This window comes from Macrobrachium nipponense, chromosome 8, assembly GCF_015104395.2.
Source record: "Macrobrachium nipponense isolate FS-2020 chromosome 8, ASM1510439v2, whole genome shotgun sequence".
In the NCBI taxonomy this organism is placed as follows: domain Eukaryota; kingdom Metazoa; phylum Arthropoda; class Malacostraca; order Decapoda; family Palaemonidae; genus Macrobrachium; species Macrobrachium nipponense.
The window spans coordinates 106469085-106494208 of NC_087203.1; the positions used below are offsets into that span (position 1 = coordinate 106469085).

General features: G+C 35.5%; 1 protein-coding gene across 6 annotated transcripts in view; it reads left to right on the forward strand.

The window, feature by feature from the left end:
• LOC135222946 (inactive phospholipase C-like protein 2) overlaps positions 1-25124 on the forward strand; it is a 658580-nt gene that overhangs the window by 458106 nt on the left and 175350 nt on the right. The window contains exon 1 of one of the 6 annotated variants that reach the window (XM_064261396.1): positions 21661-21700. The exons of the other annotated variants lie outside the window; for them this stretch is intronic. Within the exon in view, the coding sequence (XP_064117466.1) occupies positions 21676-21700 (25 nt within the window). The 5' untranslated portion in view covers positions 21661-21675. Of the gene's footprint in view, positions 1-21660; positions 21701-25124 lie in introns of those variants that run through there. 6 annotated transcript variants of the gene reach the window in all.

A 25124-nucleotide genomic window follows, 5' to 3' on the forward strand; every position in this document is an offset into this window, starting at 1 on the left:
TAGACAAGGTATAAGCATTGATGCCCCTAGAGAACAACTAGTGATTAACAACGGTCGTGCAGATTTCTAGAATACCATTATGCAAGTCAATTAAAAGAACCAGACTCAAGAGAATCCCACACTGAAAGGTATCTTAAAGAAGGATAAGACGGAGGGAAGATATCCAGAATGCACCACGAGTTCACAACAGTCATTACCTCTTAGAATCAATCAATGCACTTATTTAAAGTTAGAAAGGGAATTAAGACTTAAACCAGGAGAAAGTACGTGGGTAGAATGTACAGTAAACCCAATTTTCGAAGGGAAGGAAATTCTCACGCTTACTGAAAAGTCGCAAGTAAATGGAATACATTATTCTTCTAGTTTACATGAAGTTAGACAGAGCAAGATAGCTTTACAGATTACCAATAACAGAGGAGGAAAGGTTAAATTAACACCAGGTACAGAGATAGGCCTAGCAGAAGTATCTCCATACCTATCCGAGTTGTAGAAAGGGAAACGGTAGCAGCAATTAGTAAAGGAAATGAAAATTACGCTCAGGACATAAAAACTGAGAAGAGCTAAGATAGGATCTCATTTAAAGGACATTAAGGAAAACCATGTTAGAGAAGAATTCATAGACTTATTGTGCGAATATCAGGATATAGTCGCTCTAGACGGCGACACCTTGGGAAATACACGCGAAATAACGCACAAGATAGACATTCCATCGCACAAAGCCAAATTTGCCCAATTTACATACCAGCCTACAGAGTAAAGCACAATTTCCCCAGGAAGGAGATCATTGAAAGAGAAGTACAAAGAATGAATAGGCAAGGAATAATAGAACCATCTAAATCCCCATGGTCTTTTCCACTTTTGCTAGTTCCTAAAAGGGAAAAACAAAAATTTATAGAATAGTTGTGGATTTCAGAAAATTCGAACCAAATTACTGAAAATGATCCTTATCCATGCCGTCAATGCGAGATCTTATCGCCACTATAGGGTCCAAGAAGTACTTCACCACTATAGATTTATTGCAGGGATTCTTTGCAAATCCCTCTAGACTAAGAAGAAAGTAAACCTTTGACTGCTTTTTCACTAGTAACGGCAGATACCAGTATGTAAGAATGCCTTTGGTCTAAAGTCAAGCCCAGTAACTTTTGTAAGATTAATGGATAAAATTTTGGGCGATTTACTAGGCAAGGACGTACACTGTTACATAGATGATTTGGTAATAGCAACAGACACTATAGAGGAACACATAGACTTAGTCAAGAGAAGTCCTAAAGAGATAAGAAAAGCCAACCTGAAGCTTAAATTAAAGAAAGTGTAACTTCCTTAAAAGGAAAATAGACTACCTTGGGCATACACTAAGTGAAAGGGCGTAGAAGTAAACGACTTAAAGATTAAGTCAATCATGGAATATCCTACACCTCGATGCAAGAAGGACGTAAAGTCATTCTTAGGTTTAGCAGGTTTTTACCGCAAATTCATAGGGAACTTTGCAGTCATATCCGCACCACTAACTGAACTTTTAAAGGAACAGTATCATTTATATGGACAGACAAGCAGCAAGAAGCATTGATGAATTGAAAGAAAGATTAACACATCCCCCAGTACTTAGCTCCCAGACTTTGGCAAAGAATTCTTTTTAGCCAACGGACGCCAAGCCAACATTGGTATAGGAGCATGTTTCAATGCAGAAACAAGATAATAAGTATAATGCGATAGCTTATTACAGTAGGAAATTAAAGCCCTCAGAAGTGAACTACTCAGTAAACAGACCTCGAGTCTCTAGCTATTAGAAGACGCTTTAAAGCATTTCAGATATATCATTTTTGGTTACAAGATAACCGTGTTCACGGATCATTCAGCCGCAGTTTAGAAATGCTAAAGAACCCTAATTTTTCTGGACGAAGAGCCGTTGGTTCATGACAGCCCAAGATTATGATATAGAGGTGAAATATGTCCCTGGGAAGACGAATAAGGTAGCAGTATGCATTATCAAGATATGTGTCACAAGGTGATAGTATAAATATGATAATTCAAGAAGAAGAAAAGAATGAAAACAATGTGCAATGACGTAAATGTACTCACCATGCACTATACAGAGGAGCTTTCCCGGCAAAATTTCATAAAAGAACAAGAAAGAGATGAAGATATAAGGGAACTGTTTCAAATACGTTAGAAACGAACGAAAACACAGCCAACAAGAATTAACCGAACTAGGTAGGAAGGTTGGATGTCCCACAGATGCATTAACGGACATAGATGGCGTATTAATTTGGATGTGCCACGAATATGACCCATTTGGTCAATTTCTAGGTGTACTGCACAAAAGGTTAGTACCTAAGAGTCTAAGAACAAGGTCATTGAGCTAATGCACGACGATGACATGAGAGCTCACCCAGGTAAGGGATGAGACAATTAGATTAATTCAAAGAACTTTCCATTGGAAGGGAATTCACAAGGATGTTAGTAATTATGTGAAGAGCTGCAATACATGCAACAGCTACAAGGGAAGAACAGACAAGGAAGTACTACTAGGGAAATATCCTATCCCACAGACTCCTTTCGAAAGAGTATCTATTGATCTTATCACAAATCTTCATACCACGAGTAAAGGGAATAAGAATATACTAGTATGTATCGACGCGCTCACGAGATATACAGAGTTGGTACCACTAACTAGTAAAAGTGCCAAGGATTGTGCAAAACCGCACTCTTCGATAAGATATTTTGCAGATATTCTGCCCACAGCTCATTATTTCTGATAATGGGACCGAGTTCAACACTCGTTAGTTCAAGAAAAAAAAATGTGTAACGCCTTTAAGGTAGAAAAGGTAGCGATACAGCCGTATCACCCAGCTAGCAATGGCTTGGTAGAAAGGAATAACAGGAAGGTTTTAGACGTATTGCGTCACACAGTAGGACAGGATCCTGGACTGGGACGTCATTTACCTTTAGTCCAATTATCATTAAATGCAAGGCATCATACGAGTATTCGTGCAACTCCCATAAAAGCTTTGATGGGATATGAACCCAGATTACCTTATGCATGGCTGAATCAGCCAATACAGCCTAATTACTCTGAAGATATCATGAAGATAAGAATCGGAAACTTTAAAGTAATACACAAGCAATTGCACAAGAATTAGAAAAGAAGAAGCCCAGCAGAATATGATAGAGAAGCATCAAGAAGGATTAAGGCCTGTAGACTACAAGAAAGGAGATGAAGTCTATATTAAGAAGGAAGTAAGAAGTGGTATTAATTATAAGTTAGCCACAAAATTCACAGGACCTACAAGGTCGTAGACGTACAAGAAACTAAGATAAAGGTTAAGGAAAATGAATAACCAAATGCCTTCCACATATGCTGAATCATTAGAAGAAGAAGAATTTTGGATAAACAAGGACAAGGTCAAGAGAACCAAAGAAGTTGAAGAATCCAAAATGACAGAGACGTCAGAAGAAATTCCAGAAGAAGGAATTAGATATAACCTAAGAAATAGAAGAGTCACTTTTCAGTGAAACAGAAGAACAAACCCATTAATTCATCCCATTATTCCCATGTATTTATTTGATTTCTTTATTGCTAAGTTTACCGCCATCGGTCGACTTAGGAATAATCTTTTATTGTTGCAATTCTTACTTTAATTAGTTGGTTTGTAGCAATTTTTTTTGGAGTTATGTGCACTAACTTCAAATTTATATTTTTGACTTGAAGGGAATTATTTGGGTATGTAAGAAACCGATTCAATGCGCAGTATAAGAATTTCAAGAACGTATATGAAGGTTTAACCGTTCCATAAGAACATTCTTAGAAGTAAAAGAATAAATAAGACGGGTTAAGATAGACACTAAGAGATTTTAAGATAAGAGAATTCGTTTCAGAAATGACTAAGATTTTGAAGGGGTAATTAATACACTTACTTTGTTCAATCCATAGACGTTGATTGATGAAAACTTACTAATAAGATATTAATCGATGAAGACTCATTTAACAAGAAGTAGTTGTTGCAAAACTTACTAACAAGATATTGATTGGTGAAAACTTACTAATTGTTGTCACAGTAGAAGAAACCTACAAGTATTAACCACTAACCGGTTCCTTTAACCAAGTTGCCAATTTTGTTTTAGTATCAAGCAGTGAAGTTATATTGTTTAATGTACAAGGTTACTCAGAAATTACAGTAAGAATGTCCAATGAAATTTTGCATAAACACAATACACAATCTCAGTAGGAAGTCAAGGACACACTTGTTATTGCATACAAATACACAAGGATATTTTCTCCCAGGACTTGTCTCCAAGCAGCAGGTCGCAGTCAAACAAGAAGCCATCAAGTGTCGTCACAAAGAACGAAATTTACTTTTTTTTTTTTTTTTTTTTTTTCCATAAAAGAAAAAACGATATCCACCTAGATAGAATAGGACGAAGAGGACTGAACCAATCATGTACTGTAAACTTGGATAGTTACCATTATTTTTTGCTTCTACCATGCATTTATATAACTTATGTGACTTAAGGGCTTATGTTATGTTAAACTTCAGTTTTTTCTTGTTTTTGGTGATTTATTTTTTTTTGCATTCAGTTTCATGTTTCTTAATGTGATTTTACTCATATTTGAATTCAGTTTGATGATTGTTCTTTTAATATTTCTTAATCAAGTATTTGTTCATATTCATATTCAGTTTTTTTTTTACGTTTCCCTCTGAATGTTCTTGCTCAAGATTTTTTTATTCATGTTTACATTCCATTTTGATTGTTGCCCTTAACGTTACTTATCAAGGATTTGCTCATGTTTTACATTCACTTTTGATGTTTTTGAGTTAAAGTTTCAATATGATTTCCAAGAAGCATAAGTTAGGAGTCCTCTTGTAGGTATAATATTTGCTTCAGCTTAGTTAACGCTGTCGGAGTCAGCGAGGTAGCGGGCCGAGACTGTAATAGTGTGGCACAGTGTCGTTATTACAAAAGGCAATAACTTAATAATTACTTAAGAAAAAGGCACGAAACGGATAATAAGAGAAGAAAAAGGGAAGGAAAGAATACGATAATGATTTTTCTTAGCGAAGGGATTTTGTTACTCCAAACATTAGGCTTTTAGCCATTAGACATCTGGTTTTCATCTCCCCAAAAAGCCTCTGTCCGTACCAGCGATTAATGACCAACAAGAGATTATGGTCGATGAGGGATATTGCCCAGGCATATTCGAGAAATTGGAAACTACTCTCATTAGCGCCTATGACTAATCGCCGTTCCCTTCGTGAACAGGTCAGAGAGAGCCATCTGGCATACGTTAAAAAGGAATTCTATGACCCGTTGTTAGAAAGAGGGTAAGTACCAAATTCTTAAAAGCTCCACCCTCCCAAAGGTAGGCCTCTAGTATCGACGAATCAAAAGCCATGAGTTGTTCGTCATAAGACAGCCCAAAAGGGGTATCAACGAATGACCTATGAGGTTACCAAGGGATACGCCCCTAAGAAGCCAGGACATGAAGAAGGAGGCGTATACAAATTCAAAGCCTAGACGAATCATTGTATAAGGCATGACAGGAAGGCGGTCTTGTATAATGTCTGTAGCCACTAACACACAAAAAGTCTTTCAGAAAATGCCACACCCAGTCAAAATCCCAAAATCCAAAGGCGGGGCTAAGGAGATTTCAACTGAACAAAAAGGCGAGACAGAGAGAGAGCAGACAGAAAAGCGGAAGCAGAGAAAAAAGGGGAACAGAGAAGTCAAGAGAGAGAACAACCGGGGAGCCTGAGGGGAGAACTGCAGTGGCATGGCCGTGAAACAGAGAAAGACAGAAGAAACCCCACCCCCGAAGAAGAACAGGTGCAAAAGTGTGGTGTGCGAAGCAATCAAGGACAGTGAAAGTGACAATCAATAACTCAGTAAATTCCCTCGTGCCTATAGACTCGTAATTGCAACAAGTGCCAATTAAGTTTTTTATCAGTCCAAAAGCCCAGTAACTCGAAGGTGGAAAAACTTTATAAGTACCCCAGCGAAGAATAAACCTATGTTAAGAAAATATCAATCTTCATTTCTCATCCAAAACGATAAACCCTTTTAGCTAATTCAATATCATGAGCTTTCAGCAAGGTAAGAAAAATTTATATAAGTCTAATTCCCCAAAGTACAGCCTCCACGGCGCACGTTACCTTAGATCTGTGCAAAAGAAACAGTAAGTACCTGTCACATATATGTGTGTGGTGTGTGTGTGTGTGTGTGTGTGTGTATTGTAAATATACATAATATGTATTTTTATGTATGTATTATATATATACATGTATACTAATAAATATTTCTGTATATATATGTATATTATGTAGGTATTTTATATATATGCATCATTATTTATTTAGTTTATATATAGACATATATATATATATATATATATATCTATATATATATACACATATATACATATACAATATATATATATATATGGATATATATATATTATATATATATATATATAATTATATATATATTTTTTTTAATATATATCACACATGTATTTAGTGCTCATACTCTGCTTTCAATTATCTATTTAGAACCCGCTCGCCCCCCTCAATCATTCTAGCGGACGCTGACAAACGACCCCTTTAACTTATCTGTATTTCAGATGCAGAAGAAACGTACAACTTGGCTCGCGGAAATAATGCAGCGTCATGCCAGATAAATCTGCCTCCGTGATGTTATGGGCGTTTGAATGCAGCTGGCACTTCTCTCTCCTCCTGCTGCTTTGGTTCTTGAATGGCCTTTATTTAGAATACCGCTCTGCCGTTCAAATATAATAACCGTCACTCTCTCTCTCTCTCTCTCTCTCTCTCTCTCTCTCTCTCTCTATATATATATATATATATATATATATATATATATATGGTATGTATGTATGTATGTATGTATGATGTATGTATGTATTTGTATTTGTGAGTGTGTGTGGTAATTTTTCAGTGTTACACATGACATATTTTACATCACACGTGCTATGGTATAAATAATCAACTAATATCGAATTCACTTTCCATTGGAATTATCGTACACCCCAAGGAAAATTACATATACACACACACACACACACACACACACACACATATATATATATATGTGTGTGTGTGTGTGTGTGTGTGTGTGTGTGTGTGTTCAAGTTTGTATTTTTTGCCTTTTTGTGCGTTTCACATGTTCTCGTGTTTCAGTGTTTTGCCACTAAATAGATAAGTGTATTATGCACGTGCGTGTGTGTGTGTAATTATGTGTGTATGTGCTTATAGTTATTATGGCCAAAGTTTGTTTCCTAAACACTTCTGGAAAACATTACCTGAATCCATAATTACTGACATGGGTGAATTTTGCTTAACGTTTCGTTAATTCATCATAACAGCTTTGAAAAAGGGGGATACGTAATAATACTGCATCCTCATTCATCATCTTCACTTCCATAAATGAGAAATGACTAGACAGCCCCTTCATATCTTCGTGCGCTGTCTTCCATAAACACTTCAAGTCTCTTCTCTGTCCTATGTACACACAAACGACCAACCGTTATTTCTTCACCTGTTTTGTGACTCCTCCTCTCTTATCAAACTATCATCTTTTATATTTAACCCCATATACTCAGATAAGCAACTGTACACATTCTTCCACCATCCATGTTGTCATTTATTACATCAGTTGACCGTTTTGTATTTACGCTCTTGATCTAACTCTTGCTTACATGTACTTTCTCATCGTTCAAACACCTTCAGACTTTTGCACCCATTTCTGCAATTTATTTTCATTAAACGCAATCAGTGCTGGATCACCTGCCACTCTACACTTCATTCATAACCCCTTTTTTTTTATGGCCCTTGGTCTAGGTCCTCTGCCTGACTTCTCGAATCGCTTTTTACATAAGACATCAAACAGCCAAAGAGATTTTCTCTGATCCACTTTTACACTAAGTCTGTCACTCTCCCATTGACAGTCTAACATAAGCTTCATTTCCATTTCGAGAAATCTTCAATCTTTCTAAACAACCCACTTTTTCTTCCATAAATATTCAACACTCCCCACAATACTTGTGTGTTGAAGCTCTGGTAAGCTTTTTCTTGCCCCAAATATGCCACATGCAGCATTTTTCGCTTTCAAGCTTTTCACATAACTTTCATAAGAATCACATGAGCCACACACTCTCTTTCCTGTCAAAACCCTCAGAGCTCTTCCCCTGTCAGTTCATCTGTCATCTTTTTTACTTCTCTTTCGAAGTCGTACCATACACTTTCTCTGGTAAACTAAGAAACTCTTTCGAAGTTGTACTATACACTTTCTCTGGTAAACTAAGAAACTAAGTTCTTACATTCCTTTGTCACCTTTCTTCCCCATCCATTCCATGGGAATCTGCCACTTCCAGGAATACTTTACACACTCAGACCAGCCACTCAGTCATGGTTTTATCACCATACCGAAACTTCTGACTTTTAATCCCATCAACTCTTGACGTGTGTCCTTTTTCAACCTCTTTATTTCCCACTTCACTTCTGCTCTTGTTCTCAGTAGGCTTTTGTCTTTCCTTTGTTCAACATCTTAATTGCCCTTCTCACATCCTTAAGAGTCCATTCCAAAATTATCCATAATAATAATTGTACACCCCACCACCTTCTGTCCTCCACATTCAACAGATCTTTTAAATATCCACTATATCGACCCAAGATTGTATGCAATATGTACATCGTCTCTCCATAGGCATCTTGTAAGATCCATTTGCTTATAAACCTTTCTTTGCATTTACTCTTCTGAGAAACAATTTATTCTCTGTAATGTTTTATGCTCTTTATTACCTGTCTGTTTTGATCACAAGTCTTCTTTTTCTCCTACTTCGTGACAGCCACATCCATATTCCAGTAGAGAGAGAGAGAGAGAGAGAGAGAGAGATGAGGGTTGGGTGGAAGTGAATTGAGTGAAGAGTAATGAGACGTTCAGTCATATAAATTTCAATATTGAGTTGTTTTCTTCTTCTTCGTCTTCTTCTTCTTCTTTTAATGCTTTGATCATTCCCTCAACGAAGCATATAGGTATTTGTGAATGAAATGATCCAATATGAAGTAGTGAAATATTTACAATGGAAAGGATGGGTTGCAGCCTAAAGCAAGGTATTAAGAAGAGAAGTTTTAAGTTCGGTTTTTCTTTAGTTTTCTCCCAGTGGTACGAAACCACGGCGATGTTAATGACTGAGCTGACTTCGCTAGCATCGTGCTGAGCAGCCTCTTGCATGTCACATTAGCCATACGCTGGATACTGGGTGCGCGCGCAGGTTCATATCTCTCGGCGGGAGCGGAGGAGTGTGAAGTTATTAGCATATGTTATTACTTATAAGGACGCTGTAATGTTGTTTATGAGTTATGGACGGCCGGGGCTTTATTAATGATGATGGATTTTCCCCCTTTTTTCAGTAATCTGGATCATCGGTGTTTATAGTTTATTGGTTGCTCGGTTTTTGCGTTCTTCTTTTGTTTTTTAAGATTTGTCGTGTTTTTTACCAATAGTAGACTCGATCTCTTACTGGATACATATATATATATATATATATATATATATATATATATATATATTATATTATAGATATATATATATATATATATATATAGATAATAATATATATATAATATGTATAATATATATATAGATATATATATATATATATATATATGTATATATATTTGCATATGTATTGTATATGTATTTGTGTATGTTTTGTTGGATGAATGCTCTAAAGGCATAATCTTTCAAGTTGCAATGTTCGTTTCTTCTATCAGTGAATCCTTATTTTATATGTGGAGCCTATTGATTGTGGGTATGCTGTTTGATACACACATACACACGCATTATATATATATATATATATATATATATATATATATATATATATAAATATATATATATATATATATATATATATATATATATATATATATATATAATATAAAGGTATAAGCCACGAAGGAAAAAATAAACAACGGAGTTTCTGGAATATCTTTCGACTTATCCTTTACTGAGTAAAGGACGTTAAGTCGAAAGATCTTGCAGAAATCCCGTTATTTATTTTTCCTTCGTGGTTTATACCTTTATTTTTGGATTTATCACGTTCCATTTCGTGATTCAGTTATACTCCTACATACATACATACATACATACAATATTATAATCTATATATATATCTATATATATATATATTATATATATATATTATATATCGAGCTACAATGTCCTTTAATATCTAATTCGCTCTACCTCGGAATTAATATATTTTCATATATGCTTAACCGAAGGGGAATTTTTTCTCGATAATAGATTTGCCTGGACCAGGGCGCGAACCTATGGATCCTTTCAAATCCAGGAACGTCAGTGAAGCTTTATCTACTACACCACCTCTCGCGGTGTGTAGTAGATAAAGCTTCACTGACGTTCCTGGGTTGAAAGGATCCATAGGTCGCGCCCTGTCCAGGCAAATCTATTATCGAGAAAAAATTCCCCTTCGGTTAAGCATATATGAAAATATATTAATTCCGAGGTAGAGCGAATTAGATATTAAAGGACATTGTAGCTCGATATATGTATATGCATCACGGAAATGTGATATGACTTATATATATATATATATATACATATATATATATATATAATATAAATATATATATATATTAAATGGGTATGTATTATGTTTTGTGTATCGAACAGCATACCCACATACAATAAACTCACACACATGTATATATATATATATATATATATATATATATATATTATATATATATGATATATATATATTATATGTATAGTATAAAATATATTTGTGTGTGTATATCTTTGTATATGAATGGATGCATTTGCATGTAAGTATGTAAGTATAAACTTCCATTGGCTTCTAAACAGGACACTGGAGATTCGGATAGATTACGCGTAGAACATTCAGGAAGAGGAGAGTGACCCACAGCAATAAATTAGCAGCAGAAACTCGAATGGAAAAGGGACTTTACATGCGAACTATGAGGCTGCTGAACTGGACGTTGCTTTAATATCCAGAGAATAAAGCCATTTGCAGCGGCCGTTTTAATTAACCAGATCGCTGCTGCCGAAGCGGCCAAAAATGGGGAAAACATGAGTTTTCCTGGTCTTTGAACTTAGTTCTCGTACGTTATCGTCCATCTGTGTGAATTTCTCTCTCTTTTTTTTTTTCTTTAATTTTCATTTCATAACTCTGCTGTTCATTTTCGACGACGTTTCTATCTGATCATTTTTTGAGTTGGGATCAAGTGGGCTAAGAGTAACATCTAACTTAATTAACAGAGTAACCGCTATTTCTATGCGACGTAAAAAAAAAACCATACAAACAAACAAACAAACTAAGAATAACCAGTCGTAAATTCTGTGAAATTGGAGATATTCAGATCAGTGAAATTCCTCATAAGTTCAGATTGATGAATATAGGATTTAGATAAGTTCTCTCGTGGAGGTTGATTTCGAAACCACTTCGTCGCAAAAGACCGAATCTGCTTCAGTCATAGATGTCAGGGATTTGGGTGCCATGGAAGGGTGACTAATAAACAAATTGAAAAAATGAAAGTTTTGAGAGGTAAATCACGCAAAATCACCAAGCTTTCCATTGTATCCCTTCGTAATTCACGCGAATAGATGCTTATATTTACATACAAATATGTGCATTCATATACAAATACACACATATATTTATGTGTGTTTGTGTGTGTGTATGTATGTATGTATGAAACAGCATACCGATAAACAATAAGCTCCACATAATATAAGAATTCACGGCTAGAGGGCTACATTCATTTGTGAGATTAAACTTTGAAAGCATTCATGTAACAAAATACACTATATATAATATATATATATATATATATCATATATATATATATATATATATATATATATATATATCTATATATATATATATATATATCAATTTAAATATATATATATATATATATATATATATATATATATATATATCCTATATATATATATATATATATATATATATATATGATATTCTATTAAGGACAGGTTTAGTGCTAGCAAAATTTCACACCTCTGTACGAAGATGCAACTTCATTGTATAGTTTGGGAAACCATAAAACTGGCGCCATTATGCAGTGTTTAAAAAGAGAGAGAGAGAGAGAGAGAGAGAGAGAGAGAGAGAGAGAGAGAGAGAGAGGAGAGAATGCTAAGCAAAAGGAACGAAAGAAGAGGTAGGCCTGTTTATCTTGAACCTCGTGACTGATGACAAAGGGTTACTACATATTTGTATATTTGTATATGCGAATTTTATCATTTTGAATTCCCTGATTTATTAGGTAATTTAAGAATAGCGCATTACTCCTTGAGAACGGCAGAATCAAAGACGAACAGAAATGTGAAGGCTGTGGTAAATTTAATTCACTGAAAAAGAGGTTGATGTGCATATATGCGTGTCTAAGCCCATATTAAGGATGAGGCTGAATGAAATCGAGAATTTCCAAAATCAATCATTTTAACAGGTACTTCATCTTTAAGAACACAGGAAAGAGATTGCTAGACTTCCCACCGAAAACTTCCACTCGGTAAAACTTTCAGACGCAAATCCCTTCGGCAAATGGGAATATTAGAGCAATGCTTCTTAAAGAAGAAGAGTTGGCCGGTTGCATCATCTCCGTATACCTTAGTAAACGCACTCACTCACGCAAGCACTAAACACGCACACAAACGCACATGCAGACACACACGCAGACAGCGGAAGATGAAATAAACTTTTAAGGGGAAACGAAAAGCCTGGCAGACTCTTTTTGATGCTGTATGAATGCAACAACACTATTGTATTGTGCTTATAATAAAGGAAGAAAAGGAGAAGCAGGATGCAAAGGAAGAGGAGGACATTGTGTCTGGAACCTTTTTAAAGGAACGCTGGTCTCTCTCTCTCTCTCTCTCTCTCCTTTTTGCTGCCGCTGCTGCCGGCGGCGGTGCGGTGGCGGTGGTGGGGTTCCTGTATCAGCAGGAGTACGTCTTTTGTAATAACGGGCCCACAGCGATCACTTTGAAGGAATGTTAGCTTACGGGGAGAGAGAGAGAGAGAGAGAGAGAGAGAGAAGAGAGATAGTCTGCAAATTCCTACGCATAACGTTTTTTTTTTTATCTCGAAGTTTCCCGCAGGAACAAATCGGTTATTGTTTGTTTTTTTCATGAACGAAAATATGTGGAAAAAGAGGGTGCGAGCACAAGAATGCAGTGATATTTGCCCTTTATGGCTGATATTCAGAAAGCAGAGGAGGAGGAAAATTGAGAGAGAGAGAGAGAGAGAGAGAGAGAGAGAGAGAGAGAGAGAGAGAGAGAGAGAGAGAGAGAGAGAGAGAGTCAGTCTACTAGGGGTTTTACATGATTGAGTTCCCTGAGAAATTCGGCACCTGATCGAATTTTTTCTTTATATATTCATCGCAACTTCCACAGTCCAAGAATAGAAAGTGATGAGAAATTCTCTTTCTCGAAGAAGAAAAAGAATGATTGAACCTTCCCAAGAAATAGAAGAAATAATTTTATTCTTTTATAAAAGGCTTTCCTTGCAATGCCTAAAGTTGTAATGTGAAAGAGAAGCTCTGATTGTGAATATTAAATTGATTAAGCACTTTATCCAATCAAGATTTTGGTATAGTCTGATAAATACTTAATCGAATTAGCAATAAAATGAACGTATATTATCCCACGCTCTTATTATTATTATTATTATTATTATTATATTATTATTATTATATCAGTAGATGAAACCTATTCACATGGAACAAGCACAAAGGGGTCATTCAAGCTTCCAAAGGATGCTGGTTTCAACCTCCCACCGCAGACCTATGCCAGGTGCAGCTTGAAGATCTGATTGTTGTTGGCAAGAAGGTATTCGAATAGAAAGATCATGGGGAACGAATATCGGGGTGTCTCATCTCTCCTGCTGGTGCAGTGCTGAGGGCAAGGCCTAAGGAAGAGACCCTTTTCTTTTGGTCTCAAGTTAGAGGCACCGGGTTCCTCTGCTGAGTCGGCAGATCAAGTGGATTTACTGAGGAATAGTTTAATTTGATTAAGTTTGTCGCGTTTCCTTTCAATTTTTTTTTTTTATGAGGTCAGGATTGAGAGCAGAGTGGTCAACATTGTTTCTAAACCAAAAGTCCAAGTTCGAATCCTGGACAGGACCGGAAGCGCTTATCATTAGTGGTTCCCTTTTGGTGAGAGTTATGCCTGAGGTATAGTAAATTCGATATTAAGATATATATATGGCCTCTATAAATTTATATGTATACGTATATGTGTAAATATATACATTATAAATATTCGGCAGTAAGATGTCACGGTAGTCATTGCTCCATTTACATATGGTAGAAATGTGACCAGTGGATTATATATATATATATATATATATATATATATATATATATATATATATATACATATACATATATATATATATATATATATATATATATATATATATATATATATATATAATCCACTGGTCACATTTCTACCATATGTAAGTGCAGCAATGACTACCGTAACATCTTACGGCCGAATATTTATAATGTATATATTTACCACATATACTTATACATATATTATAGAGGCCATAAACATATCTTAATATATATATATATATGTATATATATATATATATATATATATATATATATATATATATATGAATTCAACCCTCTTGCTTTTGTACGTTTTGGTTTTTTCCTTCAACACAAAAGCAGTTTTTTCTTGTTTTCCGTGTCTCAACATTTTCCTTTTATTTTTTCCTGACATCCCTCTCCCAGTATCATTCCCCAGTCTCCAACGTTTCCCCTCTTTCTTGACATTCCCTTGAATCATTCCGACAACAGGCATTAAGGTCGATTTCTCACCAATAAATATATGGGGACCACCTTTATGAGCTGACGATCGTATTATCCCCCGACGACTGTCACTTCCTCTGAATAAATGTTGACCCACGAAAATATCTCTCTCTCTCTCTCTCTCTCTCTCTCTCTCTCTCTCTCTCTCTCTCTCTCTCTCGTTTCTCAGTTTATTTTTGGCGATGGTGGCTAGAGAGATCTTATCACAACAGTTGGGGGCGTATTTTATTTGTTTCTGATCGGACAGAAATCAGTGATATCTGTATTTTCATTGGTAAATTTCAGATGTTTCAATCAGTGTTTGAATTATAAGCTTTAATGAAGATGCAAATATATCTGTATTCATTGGATAATACTATGTCTTTTGAATCAGTGTTGATCGGTAATGTATAAATGTTTAAATGCACAATATGATCAGTTCACAGATTTATTTATGATTTATAATTTATAATAACACGTTATAAAAAATATTCATTTTTATATAGAGTTATTGAGATGAGTTGGTCATGTTTGTTTTACGTATTCTTTCGGATGAAATCTTCTGAAGAGATAAGTTCATGACCTTATGACTTCGTATGTAAGTATCAGTGCAACTACAGACAAGTCTTAGACTACTGTAACTAAAAATTTAAATGTCATTTGTGGAGATTCATCCGATTTAGACAGACATGTAAATTCCAGGATATTGTGATATGTAGACGTTCATATGTATGACTTTTCTTGTATTTTGAAACATTATGTAATTCTTTCAAGTTTCTGTCAAGATGTACAAGAAGAGTTCGAAGAAACATCTAAGCACCAAATGACGCAGAAATACGTGGAATCCCTTCCCTAGTTCCGCTTTTAAAAGGCCAGTATATGGCTTCCTTCCATACTCTCTCTCTCTCTCTCTCTCTCTCTCTCTCTCTCTCTCTCTCTCTCTCTCTCTCTCTCTCTCTCTCTCAAGCCCTTTGGATTTTACCTAAGTTAACAAGCGAACATCCGTTTCTCTCAAAAAAAGAGCAGCCTTCATGAAATGAAGTTAGTTTGATTAATTAAAAAAATCTGTTTGGTAAAAGTATGTTTCTGGTGAGTTTGAGATGGGCGGTGTACCTCGACACAGAGTAGGTTAATATAAATTCAATCCTTCTAATCAATCAACACTTATTTAATCACTGATCGTCCTTTCCCCATGGCTTTTTTCATATTATTATTATTATTATTATTATTATTATTATTATTATTATTATTATTATTATTATTATTATTATTTGTTCATCTCACAAGAAGAGTTGTTTACATACCGTTTGGTGGTGCTCCGTTGGACTAAGTGGTTCAGAAGGAAGAACCAACTTGTCTTCCTCGGCAGATGTCTAGATTGGAACATATCTCACGCAAGTCTTTTGGAAATTGCTCGCGTACCCCGTTCCTAGGGAAGAGTTCCCTGAATGTGCCAGATATCTCCCTCAAGACATAATACAGGAAGGTATAGTTGCTAGCTAACTACCGGTGTCAACAACCTTCAGTGACTTTGTATTTTGATTGTTATGTTTACCTCAGTACATAGTAAGTTAAATTACTCATTTGGACTGAAGATGAACCCAGAGAAGGGTTCGAAGACTTTGTAAAGTTTTACAAAAACTTTTGACTATTATATTATTGTGGACCTTTTAAAACAAATTAATGGTATTATTAATCAGTTGACTCAGCTACCGATAGGACTGACAACCTGATACACTTAACTTGCCCTGGCCCGAGGAAGCCATGGTTGCCCAGACCCGAGGAAGCCATGGAAGGAAGAAAACAAAAGTGGAATTGATCCCTGGAGAAAGAGATGTCACTTTTATTATTATGATTAAGTAACAGGCTTTTCAGAAATCCCCTCTTGCGGATAATTAACGTTTTTCGTCTCGGATCTGTTGCAGACATTTTAATTAAACTTCACTGTAGTCAGGCGTAAGGTCAGATTTTCAGCGGCGTCTGATTCATAGGTTTCCAGACAGTTATTATTATTATGTAATGAAGTTATCAGACATTTCATATAATCCTTTGAAAAGTGCTGCGACATTTCTTATGATTCGACAAAAAAATTTGGAATATTTATTCTAATCAAATCCATTATCTTATCATTCAAAATTGCATGTTTTTATACATTGCATATAATCGAATAAAAAAATTTTCAGACGTTCTTTAAAATCCAGTTTTGAATTGTCAAACATTTTCAGATTTTTTTATCATATTTCAAGGGAATGTTTTCAAACTTTATTTTTACATTTTTTTTTCTTTTTTCTTAATCTGTATCCCTTGATCCCTCTTCACAGACCTATGATTTCTTTCACTCCGCATTGGTCTCTTTTCAGTTCTCATGATCAAAATAATCCTTCGGGTAAGCCTTGTGGGAGTCTAGCATTGCGTTTCTATGGTCTCTTTTAGCTAATGTAAAATTAATAGTTATTGCAGATTCAGATATATTCATACATCTTTAAAATATTCTTCTTAGAGTGAATCCTTTTATATTTATTTATTATTTTATCCGACTTGTCTTGACGTTTTTAAATAATTCATTTTACTTTTTGTTAGTTGCTTCTGGATTATCCACAAGTCAAAAAAATAAAGCAAACTCCAAATTCCCTCATTTGCATAAAGCGTAAATTGCAAATAGGTTGCTCTGCAATCATGTCAAGTCAGTCCTTCATCATGGTGATGTCTCTATGCTTTTTCTACAGTTACCAGTTTGGTCATTGCTACCTGAGCAACATTTCCTTGCACCCACCATTGACTGTATGTGCTTCTCAAGTCTTATGTTGCCAAATGATTCAGTTTAATGGAACAGAGGGCCAATGGCAACAACGCAACTTTAGAACTTCGAGTTTATACTTTGGACCTTCAGGGGCAATTTTATTTTGGCGTCGTAATACGCTTGTTTTTTTTTCTTTCTTTCTTTTTTGATGATTTTCCTGTTGTTTTTGGTTCTTGTTTACTTCGAATCCTCATGCAGAATTTCTGTTATAGTGTTAATTTATTTGCGACGGAGGCAATACTAGAGCGACTGAACGTCAGTCAAGAGTCTTCATACCCCGCAGATACGTTTAATGAATTTTCCAACCAATAACATCAGTTAATTTTTTTCTATCTTTCCTTTAACCCTTGCCATTATCAGCTGCCCTCCATGAATATGAAATTCCTCGTATATATACTATATATATATATATATATATATAGTGTGCGTGTTTTTTATATTTATACTTATAAATTTGTTTGTGAATTGTGCATAAAAGAGAGAGAGAGAGAGAGAGAGAGAGAGAGAGAGAGAGAGAGAGAGAGAGAGAGATAGTTTGTGTACGAACAGACTGGGTATTTGCTCTTTAGCGATAACAAGACGAAATCTTACCTTGAAGACACAAGGCCCAATTAGGAGTCTCTAATTATGGTCCTTAGTAAGTGATAGGATCAATTCACTCTCCCTGTTCTTAAGTAGAAATTGTGTTACCGGATAATTGTTTCCTGTCGTGAAGGTTTTTTTAATTGGGACGATACTTTGGAAATTATATCGTTACTTTGTTGGTTGTAACTGTTATTATAACTTCAAGTTCTTTTTTGTATTTTATTTTTTTTTCTCTGAACTTTGGTGAACACCCGAAATTTGTAAACAGTTTCTAGAATCACAAGTGAAATGTTATCATAGACATATATATATATTTCTGATGTTTATCTGATACTACGTTAAATTACGATTAACTTAAGGAAGATATATATATATATATATATATATATATATATATATATATATATATTTATATATATATATATATATATATATATATATATATATAAATTTTTTTTAACATATATTTTTTTAAGTTGTTACGGCAAAAGTCACTCTGATTTCGTGATATGAAATATTTTTTCCGTTTTTTCCCTATTTCACTAGTCGTTCTTTTATTTGTTGTGGGTATTTTTATTTGTGTATGTGCACATGTGAACATGGTTATTTGTTATTGACTGATTTTCTTGTGTTTGTTACTGTTCCTGTTCCTCTCTCTCTCTTTTTTTTTTTTACCAGAAGACATTTTATTCTATGGAAACTTGAGTATTAGTAAAGCGGCAGTCTTAAATTCTTCTACATGAATGTGTGCTCATTGATTAATACTAATAATAGTAATAATAAAAGTTTCATGGGACGCGGCTGACGGTTTCATGTGCCGTGGCTGAAAGTTTCATACAGCATTATACGCTGTAAAGAAAACTCGATTGCGCCGGAGAAATTTTTTGCAATTTTTGCAAAATACTGTAAAAATTATAACGAATCTTTTAAGTGACGGCAGATAAATAGAAGGAAGGGCAACTTAATTTTACCGCCTACTTGGAGCCAAGTTTGGCGTGTGAAGCTAGATAGATAATAGATAAATAAATGAATAAATAAATATGCTTATGTGACAGATAGCATCTTGGGAAGAAGGGAAGGGAAGGAGAAGGAGGAAGAAGAGGAACATCTCTTCTTCAATATCTGACTAGGAATCATAACCACGGGTCGCTTTGGGTACGTTCAGTTCATCCCTTTATGACATCTCTGGAGCGCGGGAGCGATGCGGGGAGGGGGGGTGAAGTCTCTCGTTTATTTTGCTTCATATGCAACGTGATGACACTATAAACAAGTTTTTGGGCTCTGTGTCAACAGGAGCTTATGTAAACGCTTGGCCAGTGTCGTCAAATATTGTTGCTCTCAAGATTTTCGTAGTAAAAAAGAAAGAAAAAAATAGAGCCGAGAGACTTTGCGTATTTCCTGCTTTTTATTTGTGTAATAATTTTTTCACCTTTTTTTTTTCTTATTTAAAACTTTTTGGGGGAATATGCTAATCCTCTTTCATATTATTCATGGAGGTCATATTTGAGATAGGAGTTTTATTTAGTAATATTTTTATGAAACATGTTTTCAACAAACAAATCTTCTTAAACTGAAACGTCCTCGTGAAATGCATTTCAAAGTCTGCTCTGGAATTTCCTTGAATTGAAGCTTTCATATACTAGTCGAAAAATGCCTGCCTCTCTCTCTCTCTCTCTCTCTCTCTCTCTCTCTCTCTCTCTCTCTCTCTCTCTCTCTCTCTCTCTTCTCCCATTAAGGTTCACATTACTAATTAAATTTGTCGCGTCGTGTACTGGAACCCTCAATAAACCCTGGGTACATTTGATCTCCTAATGAACGTCATCAATAAAGCATTTTTATCATCGGTTGGTCCACCTCATTTGACCTTCTGTGAGCCATGGTAATGGGTACATTATATATATGCATGTATATGTGTTTGAATATTTCTATTATGTATATGAGTATATATATTTATATGTATATATATACATATGTATAATGTATGTAGTATGTATACACACACACACATACATACATGCATCTCATTCGTTGTCTCTTCCAGGATGGCCAGATCCATCCTATCGAATACTTTTATCGTGTCATCTGTTCAGACTATCCTATGTATTCAACTCATCATCATCAACCATCCTAGAACAACCATCCAGCTTTTGACCTGCGTTAACCCAGTTTCCCACATCTTGGTTTCTCCACATTTTTCATTCTTAGAACTACTATGACACTTCAGCCTTCTTTCTTCATTTTTGCATTCGACATCCACACTTCACTTCCGTACAGGAGAGGTGACTAAGCATTCCCTTCGTATATTCTAAGCTCAGTTGCAGTCACGTATCTCCTCATTTTCATCCCTTTCTATTATCTGTTTCATCAAAAATTCTAGGACTGACGGGGGCACATTATGCAGGCACTAAGGAAAAAACTATTCTATATTGTGATTGTGTCAAGTTTCTTAAAGATTTATATATGCCTAGTAAATTCATGTTAATTAATTCCTCTTTTAGATATAATTAGTCATTGGTTCTACAATGTAATAAATAGCAAAAGTTAGGTCGCCAATCACGATGATGCCTCATGGATGCTCGACCTTGTAATCCACGTGTTTTGTTAATAAACTTCGTATTTAACACTAAATCTTCAAAATTATTTTTCCGGCTCACTGGAGATCTTTATAGAAGTCAGTGGTCAATTCAAAAATCGTTAACTAAAAGTGAATTACTAACTGCATCTAATGCACATTACTATTTGTACATAATGGTAGCATCACGTAATAAGTTCCAGGTAATGGCCTGAGGCAGTTGCCATGAGTCACTGGAGGAGGTAGAAAAAGATAATCCCTCTGGAAGTTTCTAGTCGCCTGTCAAGGGGGGTGGAATTTAAAGGGCTTCTGATTCACTCTCCTGGTCTCTGAATAGTTTCACCACATTCGCCAACGAAAGTGCATTGGTCTGCATTTTGTAATCTTCAACACACACACACACACACACACACACACACACACACACACATATATATATATATATATATATATATATATATATATATGTATATATATATATATATTATATATAAATATATATATTATATATATATATTGTATGTGTGTATATACGCATTTACACACTTACATATACACACATACATATATTTATATGTATATAGATATATATTGTCTCTGTGTGTATATATACGTACGCACACACACATATATACATATACGTATACATATATAATAAATTGTGTGTGTGGAGATATATGCGGAGAAAAAAATAGCTCTCGTTATTTACGAAGTATGAAACTGATACACATAAAAAAAACAGCAAACATACTTAAGGAGAGAGAGAGAGAGAGAGAGAGAGAGAGAGAGAGAGAGAGAGCGTGATAAAACATCCTTTTGACATCTGGACTCGAAAACTAATGGGGAGGAACGAGTGCTGTGAAGGTAGATTGAACTTTGGTATTTGTTGTCGTATTTTTCAAAGTTATTTTTTTCACTTCTTTCGCCATATCACTTTTTTTTTTCTTTTCTTGCGAGTCCCATGTTATTCTCCATTTGACCTTGTCACTTCTCTTTTTCTGATTTTGTTTGTACCTTAACTGCCCCCAAAGTTTTATAAGCTGCCAGGGGTCAAGAAGTTTACTTTATTTGCTCGTATGCTTTTCCGGGTTTCAGACGAACAGGTACCTGTTATTTTCCTTTAATGAACACATACTCTCTCTCTCTCTCTCTCTCTCTCTCTCTCTCTCTGTGTGTGTGTGTGTGTGTGTGTGTGTCTATCATGCCATTTACTTCACTGCCTTTTGGTGACTTACAGTTTTGAGGGATGTGAGGGGTCCTCTCTCTCTCTCTCTCTCTCTCTCTCTCTCTCTCTCTAAACTGAAAGTTTTTAGTTTCCTTTGGCGTTATTTTTGCAGAATTGGTTAAGCATTAAAAACACTCTTAAGGCTTGGAAATGTAACATTTCATTATTCGCTAAATATGGATGTACACACACACACACACACACACACACACACACACACACACATATATATATATATATATATATATATATATATATATATATAAATTTCTGACTCACATCAGGATCGAACCCAGGTCTTTCAGTTGAAAGACGAGACCGCTTTCTTGTGGCCTGATTGTCAGAGGCCTCGTCTTTCAATTAAAGACGGGTTCGATACTGGTGTGAGTCAGAAATTTCTTTCTGTTCCATGCGTGAGTGTGTGTTGATTTTTTCTATATATATATATATATATATATATATATATATATTATATATATATTATATATGTGTGTGTGTTTGTGTGTGTGTGTGTGTGTGTATATGTGTGTGTATGTATGCGCCTGTGTGTATTTGTTTATATATACATACATACTGGAACAGAGATTGGAAGAAAGAAAGGGAAGGTAAAAAAAGAAGAGAGAGAGAGAGAGAGAGAGAGAGAGAGAGAGCTCAGTAATGCTTATGAAAGTTCTGTCCGAGTTTGTACAAGTCACACGAAACGTAATTTAACTTGGAGGAAAGCGTGATGGGTGGGGGGCGGGGTTCGATATCAGAGTCTGTCAGGTGTTTCCTCTCGTCCGGCGTCATTCCGTTAGTCAATTTGCTGATGCAGTATATGTCGTAACGCCGTGAGTCAAATTTTACTCGATTTGTGCGTCCTGACTTCATCTGACATGAAATGAGCAGATAGGCAATTTGCTCAGCGACAGATTTGCCCTCTCTCTCTCTCTCTCTCTCTCTCTCTCTCTCTCTCTCTCTCTCTCTCTCTGTGTGTGTGTGTGTGTGTGGTACACACAACCATGTGACGACGCAGATGTCCTTGATTAAAGAATGCTTGTGTGCACGTACATGAACTCAATAAGAAAGTGAATGTACATTTTATCAATCAACTTTCAGACAGTTGATTGTTAAAATGTATAGTCACTATTTTTAGAGAGACCTCATGATAGTGAGCATATACATACTAATCCTGCCGAGAACATTGTGATTTCGCTTGAAAATAAATTGAAATACTTAAAAATAAATTAAAGTAAAATTAAAATTTAAAATGAACGTTGTATTTGTGTGCCGAGGGAAAAACAATTGTCTCTATTTATTAGAAAAGCAGAGCGCCGGTAATAGAAATTTATATGTTCTTGTATGCGTGATTTTTAAATTGTGCTTCGTAATACATTTCATTTCTTTTGAAAAACAAAGCCTGTTTTATAGCGGAAGGTACCTCAGCATCAATAGTAATTATCAGACACAGAGGTTATTTTATGCCATGGTTGTGGCATTGAATCCAATTATGGATGTCTCGTAAGAGAAGCCCCATGCATGTGGAAGAGGGATCCAGCACCTCTCGACACGGTTTTGAAGGATAAGACTTGGTTGGACATTTGTCCCATTAGGGATGGTCAGACTTCTTGAACTTTCAAAGCTTATTGGAAGTTTCACTAAAATATCTCTCGGGCAAAACCTCCGCAAACCAGATGGATTGTAATATATGCATAATTCGTTAACTCAGAAATCCCTTTCAGAGACATTATATACAACTACGAGGTCACTTGTTAAGGAAAGTATATGTTGATTTGCTGAAAAACTAGAATCATTACATTTTCGGTTCTAGAAATTTGGTATGAAAGACATCTCGCTTCAATATAGCACAGCATGAATATTTAACGGTTTTAATCATCCATCGGTGACTTCCTTGACATAATTGTGAGCCTTGAGATCCAAATGGAGCTAAATGGACCGTGGGAGGATCCATCAGCGTATGATTTCCTCAGGATGAGGATAACTGGTCACGCAAAGTCGAGTAATAACATGTAAATGCCCCCGATCAATATGCAGATCGAAGAGGGGATCTCTCCTCCTCCTCCTCCTCCTCCTCCTCCTCCTCCCGGGAGACTTGACGAAGATGCGTAGGCAGGAAGTTGCCACTTCGATTGGTGAGTAAGTGAAGGAATAAGCGAGGGGTCGTTAAGTTTTCGTAAGAAACATCAAACTTGAGAGGTTATGGAACGGCTGAAGTCGTCTTCTGCTGTATTTAAAAAAGAAAAAAAAAACGATTTCCAGATAAAGGAGAATAAAAATTGTTCTCAGTTCTAACGAAGGCAAAAATCTCCTGTAGCGTCGTATGAAAAGAATGAATTTTTAAGGTGTAAAACTTCCGGCATCTCTTTCAGCTCTAAAAAAAAAGGGGGGGGGGGGGGGGGGGGGGGTGGGGGAAGGGGAAGGCTTTTGATACCAGATACGGCACAATCTCGTCCTGCGTCATAGAAAAAGAATGATAAAAATACTAAATTTTAATCCTATTATAAAATAAAATAACTCCGTTTGATAAAATAATTTGACATAAAATTTCGGTCTGCTTCCCAAAAAGGTACATTTGCCAAGTACAGTAGATAAAAAATGTATTCGGCCTGTTGCAAAGTTCTTACAAGGTTTGATGACCATAGCTGAAATTCACTTTAGTTCATGAAAAATAAAGCTATTGAGATCAAACAACAGCTAAAAATCCTTTCAGCCTGCCGAAACAAAAAGGCTTTGAGAACATTAAGGGCACTTTTGATACCTAACGCAGCTAAAATCAGGGTTCAGAACATAAGGAGAGAGAGCGCTTTTAAGGTCTTCACAACAGGTAAATTCTTATAATGCCAAGAAGGTATTGTTGTCGATGCGTTATTCTTGCAGGGTAATGATTTCTCAACTCTCAGTGCAACGAGTTAAGATAGAACTTTTGCCTTTGTGACCAAAACACTCGTAGTGAATTGGCAAAGGTTGAGATATGGAGAATGGTATTAAATCACATAACGTCTAGTGGGGCGATATTTGCGCGTTTATCCTGTTTGTAAACCTCTTTGCTATATGTAAACATAA